The 26,942-nt window shown below is 48.7% G+C and overlaps 1 protein-coding gene across 5 annotated transcripts in view; it reads left to right on the top strand.

Annotated features, from left to right (window-relative positions):
- Positions 1 to 2,772: 2,772 nt before the first annotated feature.
- The window catches only part of CCND2 (cyclin D2), a 33,995-nt gene continuing 9,825 nt past the window's right edge, over positions 2,773 to 26,942 (top strand). For 2 of the 5 annotated variants that reach the window (XM_072877703.1, XM_072877693.1), the window contains exons 1-4: positions 2,781 to 3,132; positions 4,663 to 4,878; positions 7,565 to 7,724; positions 18,838 to 18,968. In XM_072877703.1, coding sequence (XP_072733804.1) covers positions 2,938 to 3,132; positions 4,663 to 4,878; positions 7,565 to 7,724; positions 18,838 to 18,968 — 702 coding nt within the window. In that variant the 5' untranslated portion in view covers positions 2,781 to 2,937. Of the gene's footprint in view, positions 3,133 to 4,662; positions 4,879 to 7,564; positions 7,725 to 18,837; positions 18,969 to 19,192; positions 19,318 to 26,942 lie in introns of all 5 variants that reach the window. The other 3 variants (XM_072877672.1, XM_072877682.1, XM_072877663.1) reach the window with 3 other exon arrangements.

Here is a 26,942-nt window from a genome sequence, read left to right on the forward strand (position 1 = left end):
CTCCCGGAGCCGCCGGGGGCAAAAACATACACCGACGGTGTTTGGTTTAATCATTTATGCTTTTAAACGGGCGAAGCAGCTGATCAAAAGAAGGGGAGCGAGTGCGGAACGGATTCTTTTTTTTCTTTTTTTTTTTTTTTTTTCCGGAGGGAGGGTGGTATTTAACATATGGCACTCGGTAATCTCTACACGGAGGCTGTTAAAACATCTGCTGCCTCCTAACACATGCAGCAGCGCCCGTGGGCAAGGGGACAAGGCGCAGGGGCAGCGCGGGCACGCCGGCTTCCGCGGCCGCGGGGCCCCCGACGGCCGCCCCGGCTGCCTGCCCGCTGGCCGCGTTTCCCAGGGCCGGCGTTTTCCCGTTGGAAACGGGTACGGCGTGTATAAAAGCCGTCGCACCGGGGAAGAGGGATTTTTTGCACGACGTCGCTGCAGATCAACGGCACCTCCGCGTGCAGAGCTGGCATGCTTCCATTCATTGATTTAGGGCTTTTTTTTCCCTAACTGGACTCCCCCCCCCCCCCCAGCAAGGTGGCGGGGAGGCAGCGGCCCGCCCGCGGGGCCCTTGGCTGGTTCCCCGGCGGCCGCCCCATCGCGGGGCGCGGGGGCCCCCCGCATCCCTCCCCCGGTCCCCGCGGCTCCCCGCAGCCGGCAGCCGCGCCGTGCCCCAGACATCACCCCACTTCGGAAAGTCGGTGCCGGACAATTAGGACACCCGTTGTCCTCCCCCCCGAAACCCGCATAAATCACAATCGCTGCATTGTCGGGCTACAAAGCCAGACGGGAGCGCTTATGAATTTAAGTTTGGAGAAGGAAAACGTGCGCTGACACAACACGCTCCCTGTTCACAGGAGTAGCCAGGAAGGGGAAATGAATGGTGGAAGTTAAAGAGCCTTTCATTGCGGAGCACGCCGCGCCGCAGCGGGTCCCCGCTCGCCGCCCTCGACGTACGGCGGGGGCTGCCACCTCCTCGCCCCCTTCCTTCGCCCTCCTAAAACGCGAGCCTTGCCGGGCAAACCTCTGCCCAATTCCGCCTACGGCGGGCTCGGCCCCGGTAAGCTCCGGCCTCGGGTGGAGGGGGGGGGGGGGCTGAGGGGCCACACACGGTGCCCGGCAGCGCCGCGACTTCGTTTCGGCTGTGGCCGGGAGCTGCTCGCTTGGTGGACGGGAGGGGACGGGACGGGACGAGGGGAGCGCGGAACTGATTTTGCGGGGAAATGCTGCTAGCAACGCGTGGAGGGCTCGGCTGTCCCAGCCCGGCTCCGCGTTAGCGGGGGTCGGGGGGGAAGGGAGTCCTGCTGCCTTTTTGGTGGCGAAGTAGCCATTTGCTCCGACGGGCGGGTGTAGGTGCGGGGCCGTCCCAGCCGGTTGTTGCAAGGGAGCCCTTGCCGCTGTACGCCGCAGAGATGCAACCCACGGCAAAGCCGGTCCCATCCCTCCGATCCGTTTTGATGCAGAGGGGCGAGGGCTGGCGTGGGAGGGGGCGCGTTTGCCCACTCGCGGGCAACGACGGCCGGTCGCCCGCCTTCCCCGGTGCCAGCAGGGCCCGTACGGCTCCCGGGACCGGCGGTGCGGTCAGGTAAGGGGGCTGCACCTCGCCCCCTTCCCTGCCGAGCTGCTTCCGATGCCGGGCAGCACGCGTCCTTAAAATATAATCTGCCCGGTAACAATCAGCGCGCAGCGGCGAGAGCCCCAGAGCTATTGGCTATGCAAATGTAGGGAGGGGAAGCGGCGCCCCAAACTCCCCACTCACTCTTTTAAGGCGGTATTTCCCCCCCCCTTGCGGAGCCCACCTCCGCGGCGCCCGGGGGGAGGACCGCCGTTCCGGGGGGAGAGCTCCTCGCATGCCCCGCGGGGCCGCGGCAGCCGCCGCTCTGCGCCCGCCCGGGCAGCTCATCCCCGGCCGGCCCCGGGCAGCTCCTTCCCCCTCGGGAGCCTCTGCTCTACCGTAGCAGGCAGCGGCAGAGACTTCGCAAAGTTGACACATTTTGCAGGCGCGGAGCGACCGCGACGCCGGCGAAGTGCGAGGAGGGTGGAAGTCACCCGGTGCGGGACAGGCTCCTCTCCCCCCCCCCCCGCCAACCTCTCTCCCTCCTCCCGCCCTCCCCCGCTGCGTTTCCTAGAAAGTTGTATCAGTGTGGCCATGCAGAGCTAAAACGGTTCGCCTGCTAGAAACACGTATGTGTGCCGGAGGAAGTAGCGCGGTGATTATTGTTAGATTTCACCCCGAAAACGCCGCCGCACCCGCAGCCCTCAAGGAGCTTTGGGGTCTTTTTCGGGTTTGCTGCTAGGCTGCAGTTAGCACGGAGCTCTGTGTCCCCCCTCCCGGCTGCAGACTAAGGGGGTACCGGAGGGGGGAGTGGGTCAAGGGCTTGAGGAGGGGGACGGGATGTGGACCTGGCACCCTGCCGAGGCAGGACATTGCATCCTTCGCCCCCATCGCCTCGGTGGGTACCAAGGGGGAGCCCGTAGTTTCTTGCAATAATGGGGGGGGGGGGGGGGGGAATAGATTCAGACGGACTCCCGCAGAAGGAAAGTGTGGAGCGGATTTCATTTGGTCGCTGGAAGGAAGAAAAAGAGAAGCTGTCATTTGTGTGTGTGTGTCCCTATACGAGGGCCTCCTGGTTCCTTGTTAGCTTATAGAGAGGAAAAAAAAAAAAAACACACACAACGCGTTTGATGTTACGTCTGACCAGCTGCTGTTCTCCATAATAACAAGAGAGAGAGAACTGCCTGCCCTGGCGAGTTGCGTCACTTTGCTTCAACTTTAGGCTAGAAATCAAGAGAGAGGGAGAGACGAGTTTCAAGGGAGGCAGGAGCGAGCTGGAAAGCCCTGCCGTCTTCCTCCCACCCACCTACCCCTCCTTTCCCCACCCCCTTTCCCCCCTCCAAAAAAAAACTTTTCCATCAGAGAAAGAGGGAGATCTCTTTGGAAACATGGAGCTGCTGTGCTGCGAGGTGGATCCCATGAGGAGAGCTCTGCCTGACCCAAACTTGCTCTACGATGACCGCGTTTTGCACAACTTACTAACCATAGAGGAGAGGTATCTGCCCCAATGCTCCTACTTCAAGTGCGTCCAGAAGGACATCCAGCCCTTCATGAGGAGGATGGTGGCCACTTGGATGCTGGAGGTTTGTATCCCGGCGCCTTCCCCCGGCCCCTCGGAGCGGTGCCGGCCGGGGCGGGGGGGAAGCAGGGCGGCCGGCTGCGGGCTCCCCGCCGCGGGCAGCACCTCCGCCTCGCCTCGCCCCCTCTCCCCTTGCAGCCTCTCGCCCCTCCGGTCGCCGTGGGGGTTCTTCTTGTCGTCCCCCCCCTTCTCCTCCCCCTCCTGAGCTCACCCGGTGCGGTGGGGGAAGGGGCGCGGGGAGCATCGGCAGCCCGCGGTGGGAATCGCCCCGGCCGGGGGGCTGCCGCAAAGCGGGGTGCAGGAGGGGAGGAAGCGGGGGGGGTGGTGGTGGTGGAAAAGTCATTTGCAATTAAAAAGCAAAGAAAAGCCGCCTCCGGCTGCGGGCGGCCGGGAGCGCTTGAGATTGAGGCTTTTCTGGGAAAAGGGGATGCGCCCGGGGCAGGGCGAGGGACGGGGGGTGCCCGGTGCCCCCCGCGTTTTGCCCAGCGAGGATTTCATGCCCACGTATGCAGTGGTGAGGACGTGCCTTTTTTCGCCATGTTGCGTTGCATGCAACTCTGGTCGGAGGCGCCGAGCCCGTCTTCCCCCCTCCTTTCCAAGAAGGGGCTCGAAAATGCGCCCCGCCACTGCGCCCCGGACCCCCCGGCCTGGCGGGGGGCTGTCGGGAAGCCCGAGCGGGCGGCGAACCCCCCCCTTTGCCCCGATACTTCAGGCGGGGCGGCAGCGGGCCCGGATCCCCGCAGACTCGCCTGCCTTGCCCTGGCCCCACCACCCATCATTTGCCCCTTCGGATCTCCTTTGGGGGGGGGCTTTCCCGGACCAAACCCTCTGGGTTGGAAAGACCAGACTCCCCGCTTGGTTTTCATGTGCGATTTGTGCTTTTTCTCCCCAGCTCCGATTTTTTGTAAATTTTTGAAATTATTTTTTCGCTCGCTCCTGCTAAAAGGATCCAGGCTGCTCGGGCTCTCCCCACCCCACCTCGTCCTCGCTCTGTCTCCCGTCCTCCCCCCCCCCCCCCCGCCGGATCGGGGGCGCAGGGCTGGGGGACACCCCCCGGGGGAATTTTTGCAATTGTCGGAAACGATAGGGGACCGTCCCGGGATGCCACTGGCACCAAAACCGGGACCCCCGGGGAAGTTTTGATATTTTTATCGATTTTTTGAAAATATGACGAAATAAAAAAAAAAAAAGGAAAAAAATTGGGTCAAAAAAAAAAAAAGTCGGAGGCTGCTCGCTTGCTGCTGGATGGGGCTTTTCGGCTCTCCCACACAGTGTCTTGAATTCGTTTCTTACTGAATGAACTAAAGGAATGTGAAAGCCGATTGACAGCCTTCCCAGCCTCTCCAGAGATCTCCCCCTCCCCCAAAATTTAGCTCCCCGGGAAACAAAAATAGCAGGAGCCATAGCAGGGAGGCAGTGGTCTATTTCGTGGGATCACTCATTTATTTATTTTTTCCTTCTTGTCTCTTTCTCTCTTCCTCCCCCCCTCAACCCCGCCGCCCCACCTTCCCCTCCCCACGCTCCTCGCTTGCAGGTCTGTGAAGAGCAGAAGTGCGAAGAAGAAGTTTTCCCTCTGGCCATGAATTACTTGGACAGATTCTTAGCTGTGGTGCCCACTCGAAAGTGCCATCTGCAACTGCTGGGGGCAGTGTGCATGTTCCTGGCCTCCAAGCTGAAAGAGACAATCCCCCTCACAGCCGAGAAGCTGTGCATATATACGGACAATTCCATCAAACCCCAAGAGCTGCTGGTAAGCAGCCCCCTTCCACCTTCTCTCCGTCAGCTCCCCACTGCGGCCTTCCCCTTCCCTCTCCCTCTCTTGCAGGGCAAGCCATCGCTTTTGCCACCCACCCCCCAGCCTTTTAAAAAAATCACGCTTTTCACGGGTTTTTACGCACTCTGTGAACTGTCAAAACGTGCCAAAGACTCGGAGCGGAGTCGGCCCGAAACCGCGGGCGCACGGTGCCGGCGCAGGGCGGGCACCGGCGACCTCCCCGTCGGTTCTGCCTCCTCCGAGGCCGCCCCACCGCGCGGCACTCGGACCCGCTCCCCGCCTCGTGCGCGGGCACGGCGCTGCCGGCGGCAGCCCGCGGGGGCTGGGCTTGCCAGGGGGCCGCCCCCCGCAGCCCCACGCCGCCTGTCCCCCCGTGGGTGCGGGTGTCCCCGCAGGGGACCTCGCCGGGAGGGAGGCGCCGGGCGCACGTGCGCGGGGCGGGCGGCGCGGGGCGGCGGCGCCACCTGGCGGCAGACACGCGGCGCCGGGCGTGACTTCACCCCTTGAACGGCTGCCAGGCGGCGGCGGCGGCGGCGGCGGGGGCGGGGGCGGGGGGAGCCGCCCCGGGGGGCCCCCGCCGGTTGGGCTGCTGTCGGTGCCCGGCGGGGTCGCAGGACAGCGCGGGTGCCCCTGCTTGCCGAAGCCCAGGGGGACTTTCGCTGTCGGGGGGCGCCTAGGAAGGCTTAGGTGCCAGCGGGTAGATGGCTGGGTTTGTAACTCGGGAAGCTGCGGCCTTGTTCCCGCGGCTTTTGCGAACGTGGTTCCGCGTAGGTTGTCACCGGGGCAGGTGGCGAGATGACAGTTCAGCTCGGTTAAACGACCCTGTGAGTAAAAGGCCATGTCTAGTACTTCTGGGGGAGTTCAAGATCGATGCAGACGCAGTGAAAGCAGAAACAAAAAGAATCAAGATCATTAAGTGGAATAATTAATATTTGCAAAGCGCTTCATGGTATAGAGCACTAGACAAGTATTTAAGCCTTTCAGTGAGATGTATATTCCGCCAGATAGCTTTGTTCTCGCAGATCCTGGTGAATGCACGCAGCCAGCCAAATCCCAGGAGAATTTCTCCTATGAATCACTGGGTGAAGGCAGTGGGAATTCCCCCCGGGGAGGGGTTGGGAGCTCATGCTTCTGCAGAGTAAAGAGCTTTGCACTGCAAACCCTGCCGTGGCTGTCACAGAGATGAGGTGTCCCACTGGTGGTATGGACTGTTAGGGGAAGTGCCATGGCCCCCACACAAGAAGACGTGGAACGATGTGCCTACCTTTTTGTGCCACGTGGATTTAAGCATGTGTTTTAAGTGCTTCCCTGTGTTCAGTTCTCTAGATTAAGTGCTCTTCTATATCGAGTTCTGTCGCATTAGTAAAGTTGGGAAGATCAGTCCTTAGTTAACATAATTGCCGTTATGTTCAAACATTTCACAGGTTTTTCTTGAGAAAGAAAAAAACCCCCATCTAGTTTCTGGGGCCGGTTACATACGTGAACATGAGATTTTTCAAGCTATGGAGGGCTCTGTCATAATCCAGTAGGAATGTCCGTAGGAAAGTAACTTGCTGTTAAAGCGGGCATCTATTCAGAGAAACGACTGCAGAAATGGCATTGTGGGGTCCATGTTTATGGTTTCTCAGCAACGCTGGTTGACGTCTCCTCGGCTGCAAAATTAAAGGACTTTTTTTTCGACTTGCCAGCTCTACAAGCTTAGCTGGGGCTCCCCGCCACGCTGGGCTCCATCAGGCTCACGCATCATCAGGACTCAAGAATCAGTGCATGGAATTTAGTTAACAGCTAATAGTTGATGCATGAGACAGAAACGAGTCCAAGGCCTGAGTTTTGTTCACTCTGCAGGGCACTGTAAGGTATTGAAAATTTATTTTAAATGTTGCAGCATGCAGGTCTAGCCCCTGCTTGAACCCCATGGCTGGATCTGTTGATTAGGTACCATTTCTACATGTAATCACATTGCAGGGAATGGCCAGTAGTTACATACCCGCCCAAGCTTTCCTTTGATTTCACTGTGAGTTTTGGGCGTGCAAAGAATGTGGGAATGGATCCTACATGATTTATTGGCAGATAATTTACAGAGGCTACTTCTTGGCTGTGTTAACGTGCATTTCCTTTCTGCAAAGCCTGTCTTGGAGTAGTTTAAGCACCATCAGATTTATCTGCAGGAGCTTTTGAATACAGTTTTGGGAGAGAATGCCATCAAGCTAACTTCCCCAGTTTTGAAAAAAAGAATGTATATCTGGGTTATTTTTGTGCATGGTTATCCCTAGGGCTTTAAATGGCTATAAAGTAAGGACTATAGCCATTTAAAAGAAGTTACTAGGAAAGGACCACAGTGACCTTGGCAATATCTAATTGCAGGCTAAACTTTCTGGGTGGGCATTCAGCACTGGATACAAAAAAAGTAAAATCTTGGCAGGAGCTGCCAGGTCTCATTATTTTCAGTAGAGCTTGACATTTCCAGTGTTTAAAAAAAAAAAAGGAATAAAAAGAATAAAGTCAACAACTTCAAAGCAGTAGGGGCATAAGGAAAAAAATGTTTGAGCAAAACCAATTTAGCAGTGATATAATTACAGTCAGAGAAATAAGCGAAGTGGGGTTTTTTTCAACCTTGCTTATGGCTTTTCTTCTCTTCTCCCCTCCCCGTCCCCCTCTGCAGGAATGGGAGCTGGTGGTGCTGGGGAAGTTGAAGTGGAACCTCGCAGCCGTCACCCCGCATGATTTCATTGAACACATCCTAAGGAAGCTGCCTCTACCTAAAGACAAGTTGCTTTTGATCCGGAAGCATGCACAAACGTTCATTGCCCTTTGTGCCACAGGTAGGCCAAGGTGCTCGGGGTGCACCTGCTGCTTGCCGTGTGGTTGAAAAGGCAGATTGGTCACTGGCGGTACAAGGGCTTTTCATCCCCTCCATCTTTACGTGATGGGAGAAGAGCGTCTGAAGCCAGTGGGATTGTTTGCAAAGGGCATCGTGAATTGGGCCCCGAAACTGTGTATAAACAGAATTCTTGCGATCGGGAGCTGTAGTGCAGTTGCAAGTCCTGCTCCTACTAAGGCGTGCAGTGGTTTTGCAGTGAAGTCAGTAAGACTGGATTAGACCATACGATTTTGTACTTTGCCCGTTCACTAACTTTTTTAAAAGGCCGCAGATCATTTGTAAGGACAGATGTGGGACAGCCAAAATACTAGAAGCTGTTATGGCCCATTAGCCCAAAATGCATTGGGCTAATGCATTAAATTAATGTGTTCTTAAATTTTTCATTAACTGGATGCTGTCCAGATAAAAGGTAAAAATTGTATTTTAACACATACATGATGCTACCACATTACTGAAGCAGAGGGAACGACAATTTTAAAAGTAATTACTTTTTTTTTAAACATTTGGATTCTTTTTCAAACTTCACTCCAAGAAAGCAGTGAAACTAGTCTGTTTCATAGGGAACCATTACACTCCCCTTTTGTCATATGTTTGGCTAAATACAGTTTCTGAAGATTTAGATGAGAATAATTGCTTCTGTGGAAGAGAGGCTTTTAATTTACACCTGTCTGCAAAACACTTTTTTTGGTTGGTTTGGTTTTTTTTTTCCCCCCAGTGACTTTTAGAAAATAAGCGTACTCTAATTGTCATCCAAAGGCTTAATGGTTAGACCACTTCTTAGAAGCTAGACTTGGAACAAATAAACAGCATGCAGTGTTTTCCAGGGTTATTATAAAGTAATATATGGCTCAATGTTTGAATTCACTACAGTTTGACATACCTAGTCCTTTGTGATAGGAACTGTTCTGCCTGCATGTTTGCAAAGGGGAAAGGAACACGGGGTGCAGCTTTTGGGTGTAAATGTCTACTGCCTGCTTCTCGATACTTGAGATGTAGTGACTGCTTTTACAATGTAGGCCCGTTCTTGCTACCTCAGTCGATCTGTTTTAGAGAATCTTATATGGGCTGTGTTAGGGTAATTGACCTTTTGGTTACCAAGATGCTCAAGCTTGTGCTTCTTTTCCCACTGCTGTGTGATCGTTTTCATGAAAAAAGACCACAGGACTCAGTAGAAATATGCTCAAAGTCTGCAGGATCACTCTTGGTAATTCATCAGACATTTCTGGACTAATTAGCTTTTTACTTCAGGATTAATCTGTTCCGTCAGCTTTGCCTTCTTTCTTTGCCTTCTCCCCTTACCAAGGATTCATTCACACTACCCTTTTCTTCTGAAAAAGATGGTCTTTCCCATGGACATTTCTCTGGATCCTCGCAACACCATCAGCCTCCAACATACCTGGATGTTGTCTTCCAAACCAAACCAATCTTCCCTCTCTTTTGTTGCTTTCACCTCCTACAATAGTGTTTTGGTTTGTTTTGTTTTATCCAAGAGGACATTTTCTTGAGTGATGTAGATTTCATTATGATTTAAGTTCTCAGATTCTGGTCTGTAATCCTTTGCCCTTGAAGTTTTCCGTGTAACCAAAACATTACAGGACTGTGGGCCATGAAGGAGTTTCCAAAGTCCGTAGCTTCTTTCTCCATGAATTCTTTGATGGTTAGCTTCATGCTTTACTAGTCCAATTACTGAGATCCAAAACAGCATCCCCTTTCCAACCCTTAGCCCAGTCATGCACTTCTCTCATGTGTTTCCCTCATGTGATCTGCTTCTCATGTTACATGTCTCCAATGCATGAAGTGAAGTCCTTTACATAGAGTTTAAAGAGGCAACAAGTCAGAGTTTCTTTTCTTGCAAATGAAAGACATAATTGCCTGCGTACGGAGCTTCCCGAAAGACAGGGCACCATGGTGCTGGCTGTAGATTTTCTTTTCTTCTTATCCCATTTTCCACAAACCACTGTGTTGGCATTTAGTTTTGAGGAGGACCCACAACCCCTTGCAGTTTCAAAAGCTGAGATCTTACCCAAGCCCTCATTCCCAGTTTACTAGCAAGCTACTACCCCCATTTGCATTATAGAAATGTCATGTTATTGCTACTGTATTTCCCTTTCACTGCCACTCTTCTCGAAGTCGTTCTTACCCTCCTCGGCGAAGAAAAGCCCCTTCTCATCAGACTTCCTTCCAGATCCAGTTGCCATTTCCTTTTCTCGTCCTATTTGTTGCAGAGCTCTCATCAGCCGCTGTGTTTCTCCCTCAAAGCTTCTGCTCTCCACCAGCTCAGGTTAAGCCTGGTGTTTCATTTCCCCATTTGCCTTCTTTCAGCAGGATGACCTCCTTTGACATGTGGTTGCCTCTTCCCTTGCTCCCTCCATGCATGTTTTTAGCCTGGCTTTGACTCTTTTACCAGACCTGACCTTGCTGGCTAGCTGACGGCGCTGGTCTGGAGCACAGCAATGAATCTCTTTTTATTTCCATCTCAGTGCAGTTTTCTCTGGTTTCAAGTACTTCTTCTTCTTCTTCTTTAGTGTATTGTGCAAAATCTGGCATATTTTGAACTTGTTTCCTTTAGCTCGAGTTCTTCTTCAGCAACTGCACCATTTTAATTTCCCAGTGAAATCGTTACACTGGAAATTCCCGAGCGTTGCCTGCCTTTCCAGAGCTGGTTGTGATCTCGGTCCTGCAATACTTTGTGTCAGCAAACGGAGAGGGAAGCAACCATTAACAGTCCTGGATGTTGTGCTGGATGTGTAGGATCACTTTGGTATTCATCTCTGTTCTCCTTTCCATTTGAATGTTATGCAAAAGGAGATGATACTTGGTTCTTTTGTATATTCCTCTCAGTCATATTTTATCATTTTGATGCTCTCTTTGTTTCTCTGTCTTTATTTTAAGCCCAGTTTCTGAAACAAGCTGCATGGATATAAATCCACAGCCTCTCCCCAGTCCTTGCAGTGATTAATGATTCACATGAGCATGACTGAAACTGGAACGTATCCCTCTTTGCCCTTAGTCCCATCTGAACATACGGCTGCTGAGCAAGACAGAACCTTACTCCCTGAATAAAAAGTTTTCTCTTTACCGTGCCCTGCACTCGCAACTCTTTCAGTAGCCTCCTTCTCCACTGGAAGGGGCCGAAAGTGGTGTCTGCCCACAGCCCGTCCCTGGCTGTGCTCCCAGCGCCGTGGCCATGCAGACAGGGTACTGTCATTAAGCAAGAGCTCAATCTGTTGGCTGGGAATTGCCGATGCGTAGGCCAGCTTTCTTCAGGCTGCCTCACTTGCTGTGCAGTAAGAGCATATAGATTGACACGCAGTGGCATAGCCTAGTCTATCATGATGTCATTTGTTTTCTCATGCGGCTGGTGGCTCCCCATGTAAGCAAAAATCTTTAGGAGTCTTCTGAATTTTAAAAGCACTAAGAGAATGCATCTGGACCCCTTGTCCTTACAATATAGCTTGGCAAAATTAATGCTTGCTGCTTTTTCAGCACAGGAGGATCCTGTTTATCTGTGAGCCCAATGGAGATCATCCTTCTGCTCTCTGGGATCCCGTTGCTTTGCCGCTCTGACCCCACCTCCATCTGTTCATTGCTTTGCACCCTTTGTCCCTCCTCTGTCTCTTTGCACAGCACTCCACAGTTTGGGAATGTTTTCTCTGGGGTTGCCTTTTTGCTTGTACATGCCATGCTCCAAGCCAGGGAATCGCTCCTGGAGGAGCGGGAAAGGGCACCGGTTACAGAGCTGCATGCAGAGCAGAAGAAGACTGTGCGTTATTTCCTTGACTTCAGCGTGCCCTTCATTTCGTCTTCTTCCAGGCTGTTCAGAGTCACAGATGCCCAGCTGCTTCCTTGCATTACGCTGTCTTGTTGGAAGCTGTACATGCCACTGTTTGTTTTGGCGCAGGATACCCCTTTTTATGTCAGCACCTATAAGGGAATGGGTTTTGGGGGAGGACAGGCTGTGCAAGTCAGGCCTTCAGAAAGAGGAGCTGTGCATCTCTGAACACAAGCTGTAATGGAGAGACTAATCTCAGTGAGGAGGTTTTCGGTGTTTGATTTAAGTGGCATGCAAAACTTGGAAGCAAAAAGCTTTGCAGACTTGCAGAGACAGGAGGCAACTTGTATGGATCCCTAATCGCAGCCCTTTGCATGGTCTTTTCTGTGCTTCAGCCCAGTCCTATGGCAGGTGAGATGTACCCGTGATGGGTACAATGCAGCATCTCATAGGCTGGTGACTTTCAAAGCCTGTGTCTGCAAAGAGGCTAAGAAAGAGGAGGAAAATTTCAGCTTTAAGTCAGTTTTTTACAGTGTGCCAAACCTCTGCCCACTGTCTCTGGGACATTAATCATCTACATTTGAAAGCTGAGAAGGCTTTTTTTTAACTTCTGGGCCAAATGCTGGGTCCTTACTCAGACAGAAGTTCTGTGGAAGTCAATGGGAGTGTTGTCTGAGCAAAGACTGCAAGATGAGGCCCATAAACCATAGCGATCTGGAGGGTAACCACACAGAATGCTTTGTAACACCAAGAGGCATGTTTGGTCCTCAGGACTCCTGCTGGGCAAGTCTACTGTGCATCCTTCCCCTCTCAGCCAATGTAAGTTACTGGGCTCTGTCCCTGCAGAGGATAAAAGTGTGATACGAGTTTTAGCCGGGACCTGTTTGCAGAGGGAAAGAAAGAAGTCCACAGAGCCTTTGTTGTGTGGATTAATCTCTTAGAAAGGAAATACATGTTGCAAAGTGGCAGTGGTTGCATGAAGACTTCTTGCATGACAGAAGAAAGAATAATCCACATGAATTTGCTGCCATACAAAAGAAGGCTCTTGCTTGTTCCTGGGAGAGGCAGCTCATATCAGTATATTGAGCTCCCCAGCAAAATGAAGCCACAAGAACCGTGGAAGCTCCATCAACAAGTAAGCAGGGCCTTGGGAGTGTTTCGTATGAGCAGACTCACTCCTTAAACTGTACGACCCATCGAATCTGGGAAGATGAGGTGGAAGGAAATGGAGGAAAAGAGACTTTGCTGATACAAGCTGGGGTAATTCCTGTGCTGCCAGATAAGTTGCCCTCCTTCCTACCAGCTGCAGATCTGACCTTCTGGTGGTTCAAGCGCTAACATAATCCTGATCCGTGGTTAGGCTTCCTTACTAAAGGTGTATAACAAGTGAAAATAATAATCAGTATGAACAGTTGTGCAGAAGTAGAGTTTATGATCAGCTAATAAGCATGTTGTACTGAGTGCTCATATACTTTACATAGACTGCTCAACGTGTTTCCCTGTCTCTACCTCACTTGGATGCTTGTGGGTGTAGCATTAGCATTTAGGATACTTTAGACCCATTTGTATAAAGGCCAAATACTTTTTGCCTTACTGTAGCCCAAGGAACAGAACTAGGTGTCTGCCCTCCTGCCTACTCAAAGAACAGAAGCAGATCTGCATTCTATTTTACTTGACAGTTTTTTGTTTCGTTGTACTTGGCACTGTCATGCCCTTTTTTGAAGGGCTGAAGAGTCATCTGGTTTTGCCTTTAAAAGCAGAAATAGTTAACATGGGGAAAAATTGCTGTGTCTTGTGGAAATACGAGAGCAAGAGAAAAAAATGGCCAATGCAGTTAAAACCAACTGCATTTGAAAAAAAAGTAGCGCACTGATGCTGGAATTGCATTTGGATCAAAACAGGCAAGAATTAAATTCACTACTTACATTGCTTCCCTTAGACCTTTCTTTTAAACTTACCTGGTAAAATATAGATCCGTGCTTGTCTTCATAGTAAAGTCATTGGTTGGGTGAAGTTTGAGGCTGGGTGAAATTTGACCATTATCTGTATCGTTTTATAAACTGATATTGATGACTGTTGTGATTCTGTTCTCCCGATGGAGGTAACATGCCTTTTCTTTACCCCCTGCCGTCCCCCCATGAGAGCGTTGTCTTCCTCAAGACAGCAGTTTCCAATTCTCCATTTGCAACTCTGAAAATAAACCTCTGTCAAATTATAGAGATAAAAACTGGCTGTTAAAAAAACCAACCTGCGGCCAGAGCAGTAACAAGGGTCATTGTAAGAAGGTAGAGTTCCCACCTGGCTTTGGCACACCGAGCACATTCAGCCTGGATATTTGTCAGTGCTCTTTTCCTTCCGGCAGTTTTCATTTATTGGCTGCGAGTTAGGGCTTCCCCTTGCAGGACCTCTCTGGGTTCCTGCCTCCAGTTCCCTCCTGCTTTAGACTGACTGTCAACCTTGCATTTTCCTGGCTCGGAGGTAGTGAAGTCCACTGGATCAGGAGAGAGCCAGCAAAACAGCTTGGCCACGGTGTGCAGAGTCCTAGAACCTAACCATAGGTTATGTGTGCCGTGCGGGCAGAAAAACGTCCTGGGCACGTGCATATGTTCATGCCCTGGCTGTCAGTGTGAGCTTCAGTCTGAAAGCGGGGCATGGATTCAGGGTACCCTGAATTTGCTTGATGACTCCAGCTGGCTGTCCAGAGGTGGCTGTATTTCAAAGGGCACTGTTTCTTGTATTGGCTTTTTTTATTTCCAACACTGAAGTCACTGGGGTTGTGCAAGGTTGGTCCCTTGTTTTTAAGGTCCTTTGGGAAAAAGTTGGTACCAAAATGGGGATAGGACAGTTTCTGGTGTTTATTGCCTGGGTAAATAGATGAAACAAGTCTTGCTTTCTGACTACTTAGTTCTTCCCTTGAAATGCTCGTGTGCTCAGATTGTTGTAGACTACACGTTGTTGCACTACTCCTCTGATTTTAATGAGACTCTTTCATAATTTGCAGTGGAATTGCATAAATCACAACAAAGTTAGAGGCAGAGCCATGTCTTCTGTGCAGGCTCTGGGTGCCCATTAACCAAGGTTGCACATAGGTCCAAAAGAAGGATTTAGCCCATAGCCTTGCTTCAGGTGTCCAGTAAGAAGTGATTTTTCTAAGATTCCCTCTGTAATTCAGGGTTCATCATCTCCAACAAGAATTTAAAGTAAAAGCATATGTTTCAGAGTCTAATGTTTAAATCCTGTCTCTCCCCCTTTTAGTTTGATTTTTTGTTTTGGTTTTTTTTTTGTTTTTTTTTTTTTTAAATCTCAGGGCAAGCTTTTGACTTAATTCTGGGGGCAATTTTACCTGAGTGAAAACTGAGTAAGGATGGCGGGACTTGGCTTGTTATCATGGGGGAAGAGGGATAGAGGTTTATAATTGAAAATAATGTGTAAAAAGCTTGTTTTGAATTTCTTGATGGAATGTAAGGGACTCGAGGGGGGTTCTGCATCCCCTCAGATACGGTACTTAATATTTATGCTTTTATTGCACCTTGACAAACATTTCACGTAGTTATTGCTTTGCTTGAATATGGAAATATGTTAATTACAGCCTTTATTCCGCTGCCTGCTCTTTTCCTCAGCCTTTTCTATTCAACCCTCTAGGTGGCCCAGCACAATGTGGCTTCTTTTCTTTCAATGAGCTCTTTCCACACTAATAGGGTCCAGGGTGATGTGGAGAACCATGTGCACAAAATTGGTGCACCACCCCCCATCCCTTTGTGGGTATGTCAGGTTAAATTCATATCAGCAGGAGGGTCACTGCCATGATTTTCAATAGCGCGAGATGAGGTGATGACTTCAGACAATGGCGCCACACTCTCCAGTTGGAGACACTTGCCTCACCAGTTGCAGTAGTTAATTAATATGCTAAAAATAGAAGCCAGTGATACAAATCGCTGCCTGTTGTACAACAAAGACTGGGCATGTGTAGCTTTGATAGCCAAGTTTATGGTGCTTGTTATGGAGGGAAGTTAGTTTAGAGCTAGAGGCAATGTAAGACTTTCTGGATGCTGAGCTTTAGTCACTCTGGGCCTCTGGCCATTTGCTCGCTGTCTCATTTGCATTACGAATGACATTAAGGGAACTAACAAGGTTATTGGGCATAGAAATGTTCTCATGTGACCCCACGTGGAAGCAGACCTACAGCAGTGCTAGTTGGCAGGGGCACTGTGGCTCTTTATTCAGCTTCCTAGGAAGACGGTTTCTGGGAGTAGATATAAAATCAACCACGAGAAAACCGGCATTTGGATAATGTGAAGGTCCTGATGCAAGCCCCTAGGAGGCAAGGAAGTTCAGAGGGCAGGCTGGAGCTGTGTCCTTCACTCAGCCCGCCATGCCTGGTCGGTGCTGAGCGTTCAGTGCAAGACATGGGAGCTCCCTGTTGCCTGGGTCTCCCCAGCAGCCGCCCGGGGCTGGGTGAAGCTGCTCTGTGGGGGCTCAGTGACCACGCATGAGGGTGTGGGTCCATCCAGGCCTCCGAGTGGGTCCGTTTCTCCCTGCTGCTGGCTCAAATGATGGGTGGGAGGGGGTGGGTTTTCGTTCTCACCCACTGCATCATAGCTTCCATAGGGACTGTCCAAATACCGGCAGAGTTGGAGAGGTTTCACATCATCTTTTTACTACATCTTCCCCGAAAATCGAGACAAGGAGGGGTAAATTATGGAAAGTCCATTGCCACCTGTAGTTCCCATGCATAACTAGGAGACAGTTTGGTACTGTCTGTTTGGTACTGTTTAGATTTAAATGCGGGAGTCGCATCCCAACTTAGGGCCACGTTGACCAAGTGCGGTCTCATTCACACCAATGCAAGCACACGGGATTCGCAAACCCACAAAAATGCAGTGTGTACAAAAGGAGAAACAGACCTGTGGAGTTGTAATCTGCTTTAATTTATCCCTTTTCTAAAGAAATTAGTGGGATTGCTGAAGAATTGCTCTATGTAGTTGACGGCAGATGTTGGGAACGCTAGGTCTCTTCCATAAATGTTTGAACGTTCTGAAATTTTATAGACATCTGTTATTTGCTCCATGGACCAGGAGGACACTCTGGACAGTCACACAAGCACATAAACATTTACGACCTTTATAAAAACCTCTCATTATCGGAGTCCTTTAACCATTCCTGGATTTCATATTGAACTTTGTAAACTGGTTGCCCATTGGACTTTGTGAACTGGTGGCCCAGCGATCACACTTACTCCGTGGAGCCACTAGCTAGCAGATCAACCCACAGGAACGAGCTTCTGCAACAGTCACCCAGAAGCCGAGTCCCGGGGCCCCCCGTCAGTAGCAATGAGTAAGAAGAGAGGCAGAACAGCATAAAATGAGGGCCGTTTCGAGGGCTTAAAATCCCACTCTGTTTATGGTCTGCTCTGAAGGTCTGGCCCGATGATAAGTGCAACCACAGGCTGAGGCACTGGGGATAGAGCAGGCTCTGTGGGGAGTGCATGTGCTGTGTGTCAGGTAGCCTTAACTATTTTCCCTCATCATCCTTTTACAGGCTGGATGGGGCTAGCCCTTGCACACGTGTGTATAAATCCACGAGGTAAATGTGAAAGCGATTTTGATCATGAAAGTGCAATTCCTGTTACCTCGGCACGTGCTGAGATCAGCATCCTCAGGGCTGTGTCCTTCACTGACAAGTAGAAGTCAAGGCTCTCCTGTTGACTTACTCATTAGTGGGGGCAATATAGCTTAATTTCCAAGATCATCAGCTTTCCTGTGTACAGTGGGTTCTTACTATTACAATAGTGGATAATTATTTTTATAGTAATGGCAGTCCGTATTCCTTGCTTCTGTGGGTGGGACTGTGCTCCTTTCAGAAGTGTTTATCAAATGTCTGCTGAGCTCTCCTGGTAGGAAGGGCAGTGGATTTCAGCAGCATGCAGTGGTGGGCTTGCAGGTGGTCATCTCCTGGTGGCTTCGAGAGACAGATAAATCCATGTCAGGGTTTCAGCTCCTCCTTTTCTCTCCCCACTTCTAACATCCACCCTCCAGTCCGTCTGGATGAATGTTGTGACCCGAGTCCCAGCCTTACCTGACTGCTTCATTCCTCGTGGGTCCCAGGGACATATTCCAGCCTGGAGAAGAACATGCCGTCTGCACAGCTATTGCAGTATCTGCCAGCTCAGCGTCTGGGAGGCCGAGAACACCTCTCCGTGTGTCTAAAACTTGAGCGGTTACACAGACATCAACAGGGTTACAGAATTTGTGCTAGCTGAACAGAGAGGACTTGGGATCTGCCCTTAATTGAAGGGCAGTTTTCTGTAACAATCTGTTTCTATATATAATATATTGAGTGTGGTTATTTCATACTAAGTATTACTTGGGTTACCCCTTCCTTCTCCTCCAGTCACCCCAACTGAAAACTGGTAGAGAAGGGTTTGTTTATGAGTTATTGTTGAACCAAACAACTTGCAAACCAAGTTTCATTTTAGGAAGATATCAGTAACCAAGAAGATCTCCTGGAAATGGTATTTAGTAAGATATGCTGATAAGCCACTGCCTATGGCGGTATCGTAAACCATAAAATGGCCTTATAAAGGTCACAAGAACATTTAGTGTTATTTTCATTTCTCTCCTGATCTCCACAGATGTGTGAGAGGAAGTTTTGAAACGTATTTTCAACTGTTTATTAAGAGATAGTAGTAATGACAAATGTGATCTTTGTTGTTTCTTTGATTACATAGCTATGGGCTGTAAGTGTTCTCACTGCCTAATTGCAAAGGTGCTAAAGATGAATTGTTAATTAAAATCTCTTTCCCGGACAGGTCTTTAAATGCTCGAGTTAATTAAGTCTTTAAAAATTGACGTGACTAAAAATCTCAGTTTGGTCCTTTGTGATACCTTATTCCAGTTAGTTTTCCGGTTATACAGAGAGCTCTAACGTGACCGAGACCCAAATTTCTGACATAAATTACAGAAAGCCTCCTTCTTTTCTTTCCTTTTCTTTAAAACTAAGGAAAGACTATTAAAAATTGTCCAGGTTTACTTTATGCATCAGTGAGAATAAAAGACCGAACCGCATTTCCATTTTAATTTGCAGATCTGTTACCCCTCCTTTGACTGCTTGTGATGAGCAGTGTGACTAATGAGCTTGCTGGACCAAAAAGAGTGGCACTTTTCCCTTTCTTCTACTTCCCTGTTTTTTATTCTTGGGTGTGGTTTTTTTATGTTGCTTGCCTCTGATGTTTTGCAGCTTTTCTGGTCTGGGCTTGGACTAATTCCCAGATCTGTTCTTGCAGATTTTAACTTTGCCATGTACCCACCGTCAATGATAGCAACTGGAAGTGTGGGAGCAGCCATCTGTGGCCTTCAGCTTGATGACGGAGACAGCCTCACGGACCTCCTGGCCAAGATCACAAACACAGATGTGGTGAGTGTCCCGCATTCCTCTTCTCCTTTCACTTCTGAGGGCATGGTGGAGAACTGGGCCATCAAACCTGTCCTGATCTTGAAAGCCCAGTGGAACAAAGGAAGGGAGTGCTCCTGGAGCGAGCAGGTTGCAGGCATGGACCCAGCACCTTAGTTGCAGTGCTTTGGATGTCCAAAGCTCCTTGGCCTCCCGGGATCATTATTCATTGACGCTTTGTTCAGCAGCTTGGTGGGGAGAGCCTGCTCTGCCTGCCCTGGCTGATGGCCAGCCTTGCTATAAGGGGGAGCCGCCTTGGGTACCACCCCGCACGATGGAGCGAGCAGGCAGACAGCATCCCCTGGGGCATAAGGTAACCCAGTATGTGCGCCGGTCCTGTGTTCGCAACCTTGAAACTGCTCTTCTTGCCCTCATTGATGTATCGTCTAAAAATCCTTGACTTAAGGGAAGTGAATAATGAGCTAATCCTCCGGCACTGGCACGGTGTGAGGCAGGTGCAACCCAGGCTGTCTGAGTTTTTGTCTGTCACTTCACTAAGCTCGCCCCATGAAGGGCATTTCTTGGCTTGTCAGAATGTCCTGTCGTCAGTAGGAGAGGTGAATCTGATGGTTCAGTGGTGCTCAAACTCACTCAAAAGTGAGTTTGCTGGTCTGGGGTCAGCTTCTAGTGGAGACATCAGAAAAACCCAAACCTGACAGCTCTGCTTGGCAGTCTCAGCAGAAAGCTGGGAGGGCTGAAAGGAGCACTCGGGTGCCTTCCCTGACGGGTGGTGCCTCTCCTGCTGTCCTCCCGTGCTGGTGGGACACTGCGGGGAGAGCTTACACTCCTGCAAGACCAAACTGCTTGGTCTGTGGATAAACAGGAGTTTAATCTCTTGCGAAGCTGACATGTTTTGCTGTGATGAAATTCACTCAAAAGGAAAGAAAATGAGTGAGGCTTTCTGAAATTCAGGCCACTAATAAGATAATGCTTTTTTTAACCGTAAAAGTATCAGTTTCCAATGCATCGTCCTTAACATGTGCTAACTATAAAACTTTTTATTGCTTTTACTTTGCAGAGTAATACACTATGCAGTTATTAGATCTGTTATAACATTGTCAAGAGAAGGTTTGTTTTTTCCACAAATATTTTGCATTTTGGTTAAAAAGGAATAGTGCAGTTTAACAAAAAGGGAAGAATTTCACTATTTCTTTTTTTATTTCAATCAGATTGAGCCTAATTTTGAAGTGCAGTTCTGGGGCTTCCCATTTATTTTGATTGGAACTGGGTTTTGCACAGAGAAAGGAACATTTCCAATTCTGAATGCTTATAATGTAAATCAACTAGCTGCAGAAATTTAACATACATTCATTTCAACGAAAATGAAAATTTTACACAGGTAATTGCTCTTTTGTTTCTGTTTTTTAAGTATGGAGAAACAGAGTGGTGATGCATTACAGTAAGCAGCAGGAGCGTGCAAGAAGAATCCTGTATAACAATTCAGATTGCATAGCCTGGTGCAAGTAATGCACAAAGCTCATTTGTACATTTAGACTGGGCAAATCCATTAAGTTTACTTCATTTATGTGGATAACAAGAATTATCCATTATTGGTACTGATATTTGTAGTTACTGGCTGAATGAAATTTTCTCCTGGGATGTTTGTCTGATTGGATGTAACCCGGTAAGTTTTGGATGCTGCATCCAGCAAATGTCCAGGAAGACTCTTAAGACAAGTGGGCAGAGGTGAGAGGGACATTAGAAAACCAGTCAGAGAAAGACAAGGATTTAGGGAGAGACTGACATCTTGTTAGCAAAGGTGCTGTCTTCAGCCAAGGTCGTCAATATCCACAGAATAAGGAAAGCGGTTGATGCTAGCCCCTAAGAGCTTCTTGTGTAACTCCATGTCTTAACTCCACAGAGTGTCTGAAAGGCTGATGCCCCTCTGCTGTGATTTTCCTTGTTACATGACAATGCCGGGTGAAGTTGTTCCTGCTTGGCTGCTGCTTATTTTCATGCTTGTTTTTGCTGATGTATGCCCACACAGCTGCTCATATCCTTGTGTTTCAAACCCCATCCTGGACCTAATCCAGCTTAAAGAAGGGGAGGAAAGACCACTTGTTTTTGTTTTGGAGCTGAGGGGTCAGAGGGCTTGCTTGGTTTGTAAACCGGATCAGTTAACTGATAGATTTCCAAGAATAGCCTCACAAACAGCTGGGAGAGCTGAGCACAGTGGCACAGGGTAGAACTGTAGGGGAAGATGGGGGTGAGAGGAATTTCTGTAACCATCATTGTCCGTGAGCTTCCTGTACTACAGCTATAGAAATTACAGCCTGACGGACCAACTTGGTAATCAGCAGAATGAGAGTGAGGGAATGACAGCGTGGGGTGAGGAATGGGAACACAAATAGACCTTACGGTGGCAAGGGAGGGACAGGGAGGCATGCAGAGTGAAGAAGAGAGTAAATGGGAAGTTTAGGGGGAGCCTTCACAAGCTTGGTGCCTGCTTCTGCTGTGAAGCAGAACAGAGCACATCACTGCCTGCAGAAATCGCTGGGTGGTCCTTCGGAAGTCTTTTTGAAGGCAGAAGCAGGTGGTGCTCAGGTACCACCAAAACCCAGACCTAGAACAGATACCCTCAGCAGAGTTCATCACTTTGTTCCTGTGCCATCTGATTAACGATGCAGTCTTCCATCACTGGACCATGTTCCCCATATCGGTAAGCTGCAGATAAACTTCTGATGTTGTTTCCACAGTATTTTAGCACTTGTCAGAAGGGAGATGCCAAGGTAGCCCCTGCTGGTGTATTCATATTTGAGGTGTTTGGTGGGTTTTGATCAACCATTGAGTAGCTGGGTTCTGTCTTTCTGGAGATGCCAGGGAGTTGTTCAGGGTAGTTCTTAATTTCCTCAAAGAGTTTCCCTGTGCAGTCACAAGGACCTTTTCCCTTCTTGCTCTTTTTCAGCATGGACAGGAGGTTTGGGTTGCAGTGACAGCACGGTGCTGACAATACTCAGCTCTTAATGAGGGCAAGTGGGCTCAACACATGGGCCACAAGGGCTACAACACTGGGACCTTGCAAGATACTTAGCTGTGCCTCGATTCCCTGGTCACAGGGAAGAGCATTTCCCTCCCTTACCCGTCATTTTTGCCACCAAAGAGATTTTGATCATGCCTTTCTGATGCAGCCCTTGCTTCAGTAATCTATTCCTTAGTCACCTTCGTGCATGGGCTCATGTTCAGAAGGTCCCGCAAGGCTAGATGCAGCTGCTCGCTTGCAGAGCTGCTCCTCATGGGGGGAATTACACCCATGGGTTTTCCTGCTGCACCTCTCCATGTGTTTCTTTCTGGTTGCTCACTGGTGCCTTGTTGTTTCACCTGTGAAGCCCTGCTTGAATCAGGATCCCAGCTGACTCTTCCCATGCTCAGTCTGTGCACTGGGGATGTTTGTGAAAGGCTTATAGGGACAGAAGAAAAGTCACAGTAGGGTGTCTTTCTGGTGGAATTTTCTTTCTCCTTGGCCTGGTAGAGCCCATGTTAATTGACTTTCTGAGCATGTTGCGAGCGTATTATGCACAACCACATTTAAGGGGGAATACGTGGCTTTTTTTGCTCTCTTGGGAGTTTTTCTCGATTCTCTTAATTTGGTATTTATTAATATGCACTTAAAGCTCATGTTCTTTATTATAGGAGATACTTGAAGCTTTCTCAGGCATCCCAACACTTCTTAATGTAAGGCCCTTTTGCAGCATCTTGCAGATTGGACAAACTTTATCTCTCATGCTGAATTTTTCTATCCTGATTGTTCCAGTCTGAAAGAAAATACCTGCCAAAACAGCTTAGCAGTTCTTAAGTGGTTAGAAGAAACGAAGATGGGGATTTTTTGCATTGAAAATTTCTTCACGCCTTTTCTTTGAAATTTAGCAGATGGGTTTTTGTCAGAAATGTGCTTTTTACCATCCTGGTGAAAATCTTCCCAAATTTGGCTGAGCATATATGCCTTTGGGAAAAAAAAAAATCACTCTTCCCAAATAACAAAGAACTCCTAACATTTTGCTGGTCACGTTCTCTCCAAGAGTCTGTCGGCACTGGGTAGAGACCAGCTTTCTTCCCTTTGCTCCTGGTCTCAGCCCACAGCAGCACAGACTGCTGAGGAGAGTCTCACTCACCCCCCGAGTCAGGGCACACTCGGGACAAAAGGAGCGTCTGGATAATTTAATTGATAAAAAATGTAAGGCTTTGCAGAAGTTAGAGGTGCTGTCATTTTTCAAGATGTTTCCGTTGTTGTGGCAGAGGTGGCCTTAACTCAAAGTCTGTCTCCTGCAAGCTTTGAAGTCTCAGTCCAACCAAAGGCGGCCAGAATTTTTAACTTGGGCAAAACAGTGTATTTTTCATTTGCCAGATGTTTGGAAATGGAAGAAATATTTTGTTAGAAACTTTCTCTGTGACTTTTGCATTAGAAAAATGCAAAAGGGCCCAGGACTGGAAAATTTCATCCCACATGTTAAAGCTTGAGAGAGAGATAAGCAACTGAAAACAGTGTCTCAGAGACGTATCGGGCAATCTTAGTAATAGGTAGTAATACCAGCCTCATCTGTAAAATGTATTGTTGGAAAAAATGTACTGGCTAGATTGTGTAAGAGGTAGCCCAAGGCTGTGTTAATGAAGAGTAAAGACTATTGTAATATATTTTACGCTGAGACTTAATTGAAGTTGAATGAACAGCTTCAGTTCTCTCATTTCCTAATTTCTGATGCCTGAGAGCTCTTCCTGCAGCGACACAACTAATTCATCGTCACTGTGTGAATGATTTTGTTTTCAAAGGGGAGGTTAGGGAAGAGGAAGAAATGAGAGCTCCTAGGCTTCAGGAGCATCACGTGGTGGAAAAGCGAGGGAACTCACAGAAATTACAGTTCTGCAGAGGAGAAACTTTTTGCCCCTCCTGCTCCTGGTAGCCCATAGGAAACAGTAGAGAGCTGGGGGCAGAGTCCTTCCCGACCGGAGGGTCCTGAGGCCTTCTGCTTCTTTTTCTTTTGGTGTGTGTGATTGCTTAGCATCGAAACAAATGATGAGACTTTCTCATTGGCTTTCCAAAAAATGCCACCGTCTGAGGTGAAGCATGAATTTCAGCTTCAAAGTTGCAAGCATATGAAAATAATGATAATGAAATCCTGATGCAACTTAACTGCAATGAGCTTTTCTGAACTTTTACTGTTTTATAATGGTAATTTGAGGGTGATACCTGTTTGCCAGGAAATAGAAGCATAAACCAAGAGGCTGAAGTCAATGGAGTTATTTTAGATTTACACTCGTGTAACTGAGACCGGAGTTTGGCATTTAGAGCTATAATGTTTTTAATGGATGTTTCATTAAGAATTAGACCAAAAGTATGTTATTAATAAACAGCATTTAATTTACAGCCCAGCTGTTGGGTAAGCAAACAACCAATACATGAGTGTTTCTTTCAAAAACACATTGGTATTGGCTATCCTTGTATGAATCCAAAGCAGTGCTCCAGACTTTAGACAAGATAGTACAAGGAAGGCATCATGACAGTGTCATTCTAGGGATAACGGTTATTTCTGATAAATAGCTGCCCTGGGCCATTTGGTGAAGGTTGAATCACAGTTTGAAGAGACAGTGGCAACGAGGCCATGCAAACCTCAGTTTCGTTACTCCTTCCATCTACCAAAATATACACCAGGGAGCTACTCTTGGAGAAGCAGAGAAGCTCAGCAGCCTTATGGGTAGCGAAAGTAGCTCTGTATATTATATCTGAATTGCCTTTTCTGATCATTATTGTCCCAAAGAATCGATAAGAGCTAGTCCCACACAGCTTCACACAGCTCTGCAGGACAGAGATTGCATGTTCTGATCTGTTTTGCTGCCAGAGAGTGGGAACATTTCCTTTGCTGTTTCTTGAAAAGGAGAGGAGATGCTGGTGGGCAAAGAGTTAACAGACCTACTCACAGGAAGCGCCGAGCTCCCTGTGCATCTCTTGGTGGGTCATTGCAATGGAAAAATAAACAACTCGGGAAGTCAGGAATTTCCATAGCATCCCAGACCAGCACTCCAGTGCGCGCAGTATCCTGTCCCTGGGGGAGCCAGATGCTTCAGAGGAGGATACGAGCATCCCCGCTGGATACAATTACGGGATGTGAGGAAGGATAGCTGCATAGGTGGGGCACGTTTTAAGACCTTGCAATCAATAGTCTGCTTTGCCACAGACCTGCCTTGCGCGAATCTCTCTCCTCACCTCCTGGAAGAGCAGCTGTCAATCCGGTGTGTCAGCTCGCTAGCCATGGGTCTGGAAACAGCCTCTCTGGCCATGCCTGGGAGCATTCTTATAAATCATGTGCAGGGCATGCATGCCCTGGCCTGGTTACTGCTTGCATCTCCCTTTAGTCTGTCCTGAGCCCTTCCATTCTCTGGTACCCCAGATCTCCTCATGGAGGAGAAATACATTAAGGTTTCTGAGGAGCTCAAGAAACTACTTCAGGGGTAGGTAGATGAGGTCTTCATCTGTTACAAAGCACCTTGGACCAGAATTTTGTAGGCTAAAGTCAGTGAGAATTAGGCACGCAACTAAGTTTTAAAGATAACCCTACTCTGAGCAGAAGGCTGTGTTAAGTGACCTCCAGAGGTCCCTTCCAACCTCTTCCTATGAGGCTGAGTGCACTGAAACGTAGAAACGATTATCTCATACTAAAAATGCATTTGGGCTTACATCATTGACAAAAGCTGGCAAGGTTAGATCCCAAATTAAGCTGGTTAGTAGTTGTTTGTGTAACAAACTCTGTAGCACCATAGCTGCCAGAAGGGCTGGACAGGTTCACTCTGTGTGATAATGAGGGTTATATGCGCACATAAGGAGCATCTTCTTCCTAGAGCCCAGCTCTCAAGGTTGCATCCGGATGACAAAAGGACTTGTCCTCCCCAGCATCAGCAGCAGGGGAAGGGTTTTCAGGCAGAGCCAACATGTGGGGTTGTACGTGGGCACAAGTCCCTTCTAAAAGTCTGTTCCCAGATGGGAACTGGTGTGTACTGAGTGGTTTTGAAAATCCAAAGCATATTTAAGGGTCTGAGGTAGAAAGAAAAAAGGAACCAAGCTTTTCTTGAAGTCTTGTCGAAACGGCTGGCTGTGAGCCCTTGAAAATGTGGAGTCAGGCTGTTTTGAAGACTGGATCCATAATAAATGGCATTTAAAATATCTCTACTTAAATGTGCTACATATGTCAGTGCTGGGATTTTTTTTTTTCCCCCAAGGTCTGAAAAGTCCCTTCATAAAGATCCCAGCAAATTTCTGCACAGAAACGATGTTCAGAACCACCACGCTCAAGAATTCAGTTTCTGTTGAGCCACAGTATAAAATCATGGAAATCTATCTTGAATGGATAGCATTTGAACATTGTCCCTTCAGCACATACACCATTTATCCCCTCCTTTGTAGTGTTTAGGGCCTGTGGTTTTGGAACCAAGTAACAGGACTCGCTGTATCTTATCCTGCCTTATTTGTTGCAGACCACATTTTGTATGCAAGGAAACAACAGACAAAATAGCCTCCAAAAGAAAGGAAGAATGAGATAGTTTCCTAAGTTGTCTTTGCCTGAGTTGGCAGCTGCTCCGCTTCATTCAGCTTTTTGTTCCCCAGTGAGTGCTGTGCGTGTGTAGCAACAATGGGGTGATGCAGTTACACTGCGGGCTCATGGCGGAGTTCCGTCAGATCCATTCATAAATACAGCCTCGGCCAGCGTGCTGAGGAAGCCAGGCCCCCCGAGGAACCGGCTCCGCAGCCCAAGCATCGCCGCCGGAGGAGCTCACGGGCTGGCGATAGTCAGGTCGGAGACTTGCCCCCGAACTCTGGTGGGGAGTCCTTGCTCAGCTCATACAGCTTTGTGTAACGCAGGTGAGCTGTCACAGCTTTTATAAAATCCCGTTTTTCAATAAACGCTCGTGGCAGTTATTACAGCAGGGTAAATTCGCAGCTTTTCACAGTTG

Source organism: Ciconia boyciana, chromosome 1 (genome assembly GCF_034638445.1).
Source record: "Ciconia boyciana chromosome 1, ASM3463844v1, whole genome shotgun sequence".
In the NCBI taxonomy this organism is placed as follows: domain Eukaryota; kingdom Metazoa; phylum Chordata; class Aves; order Ciconiiformes; family Ciconiidae; genus Ciconia; species Ciconia boyciana.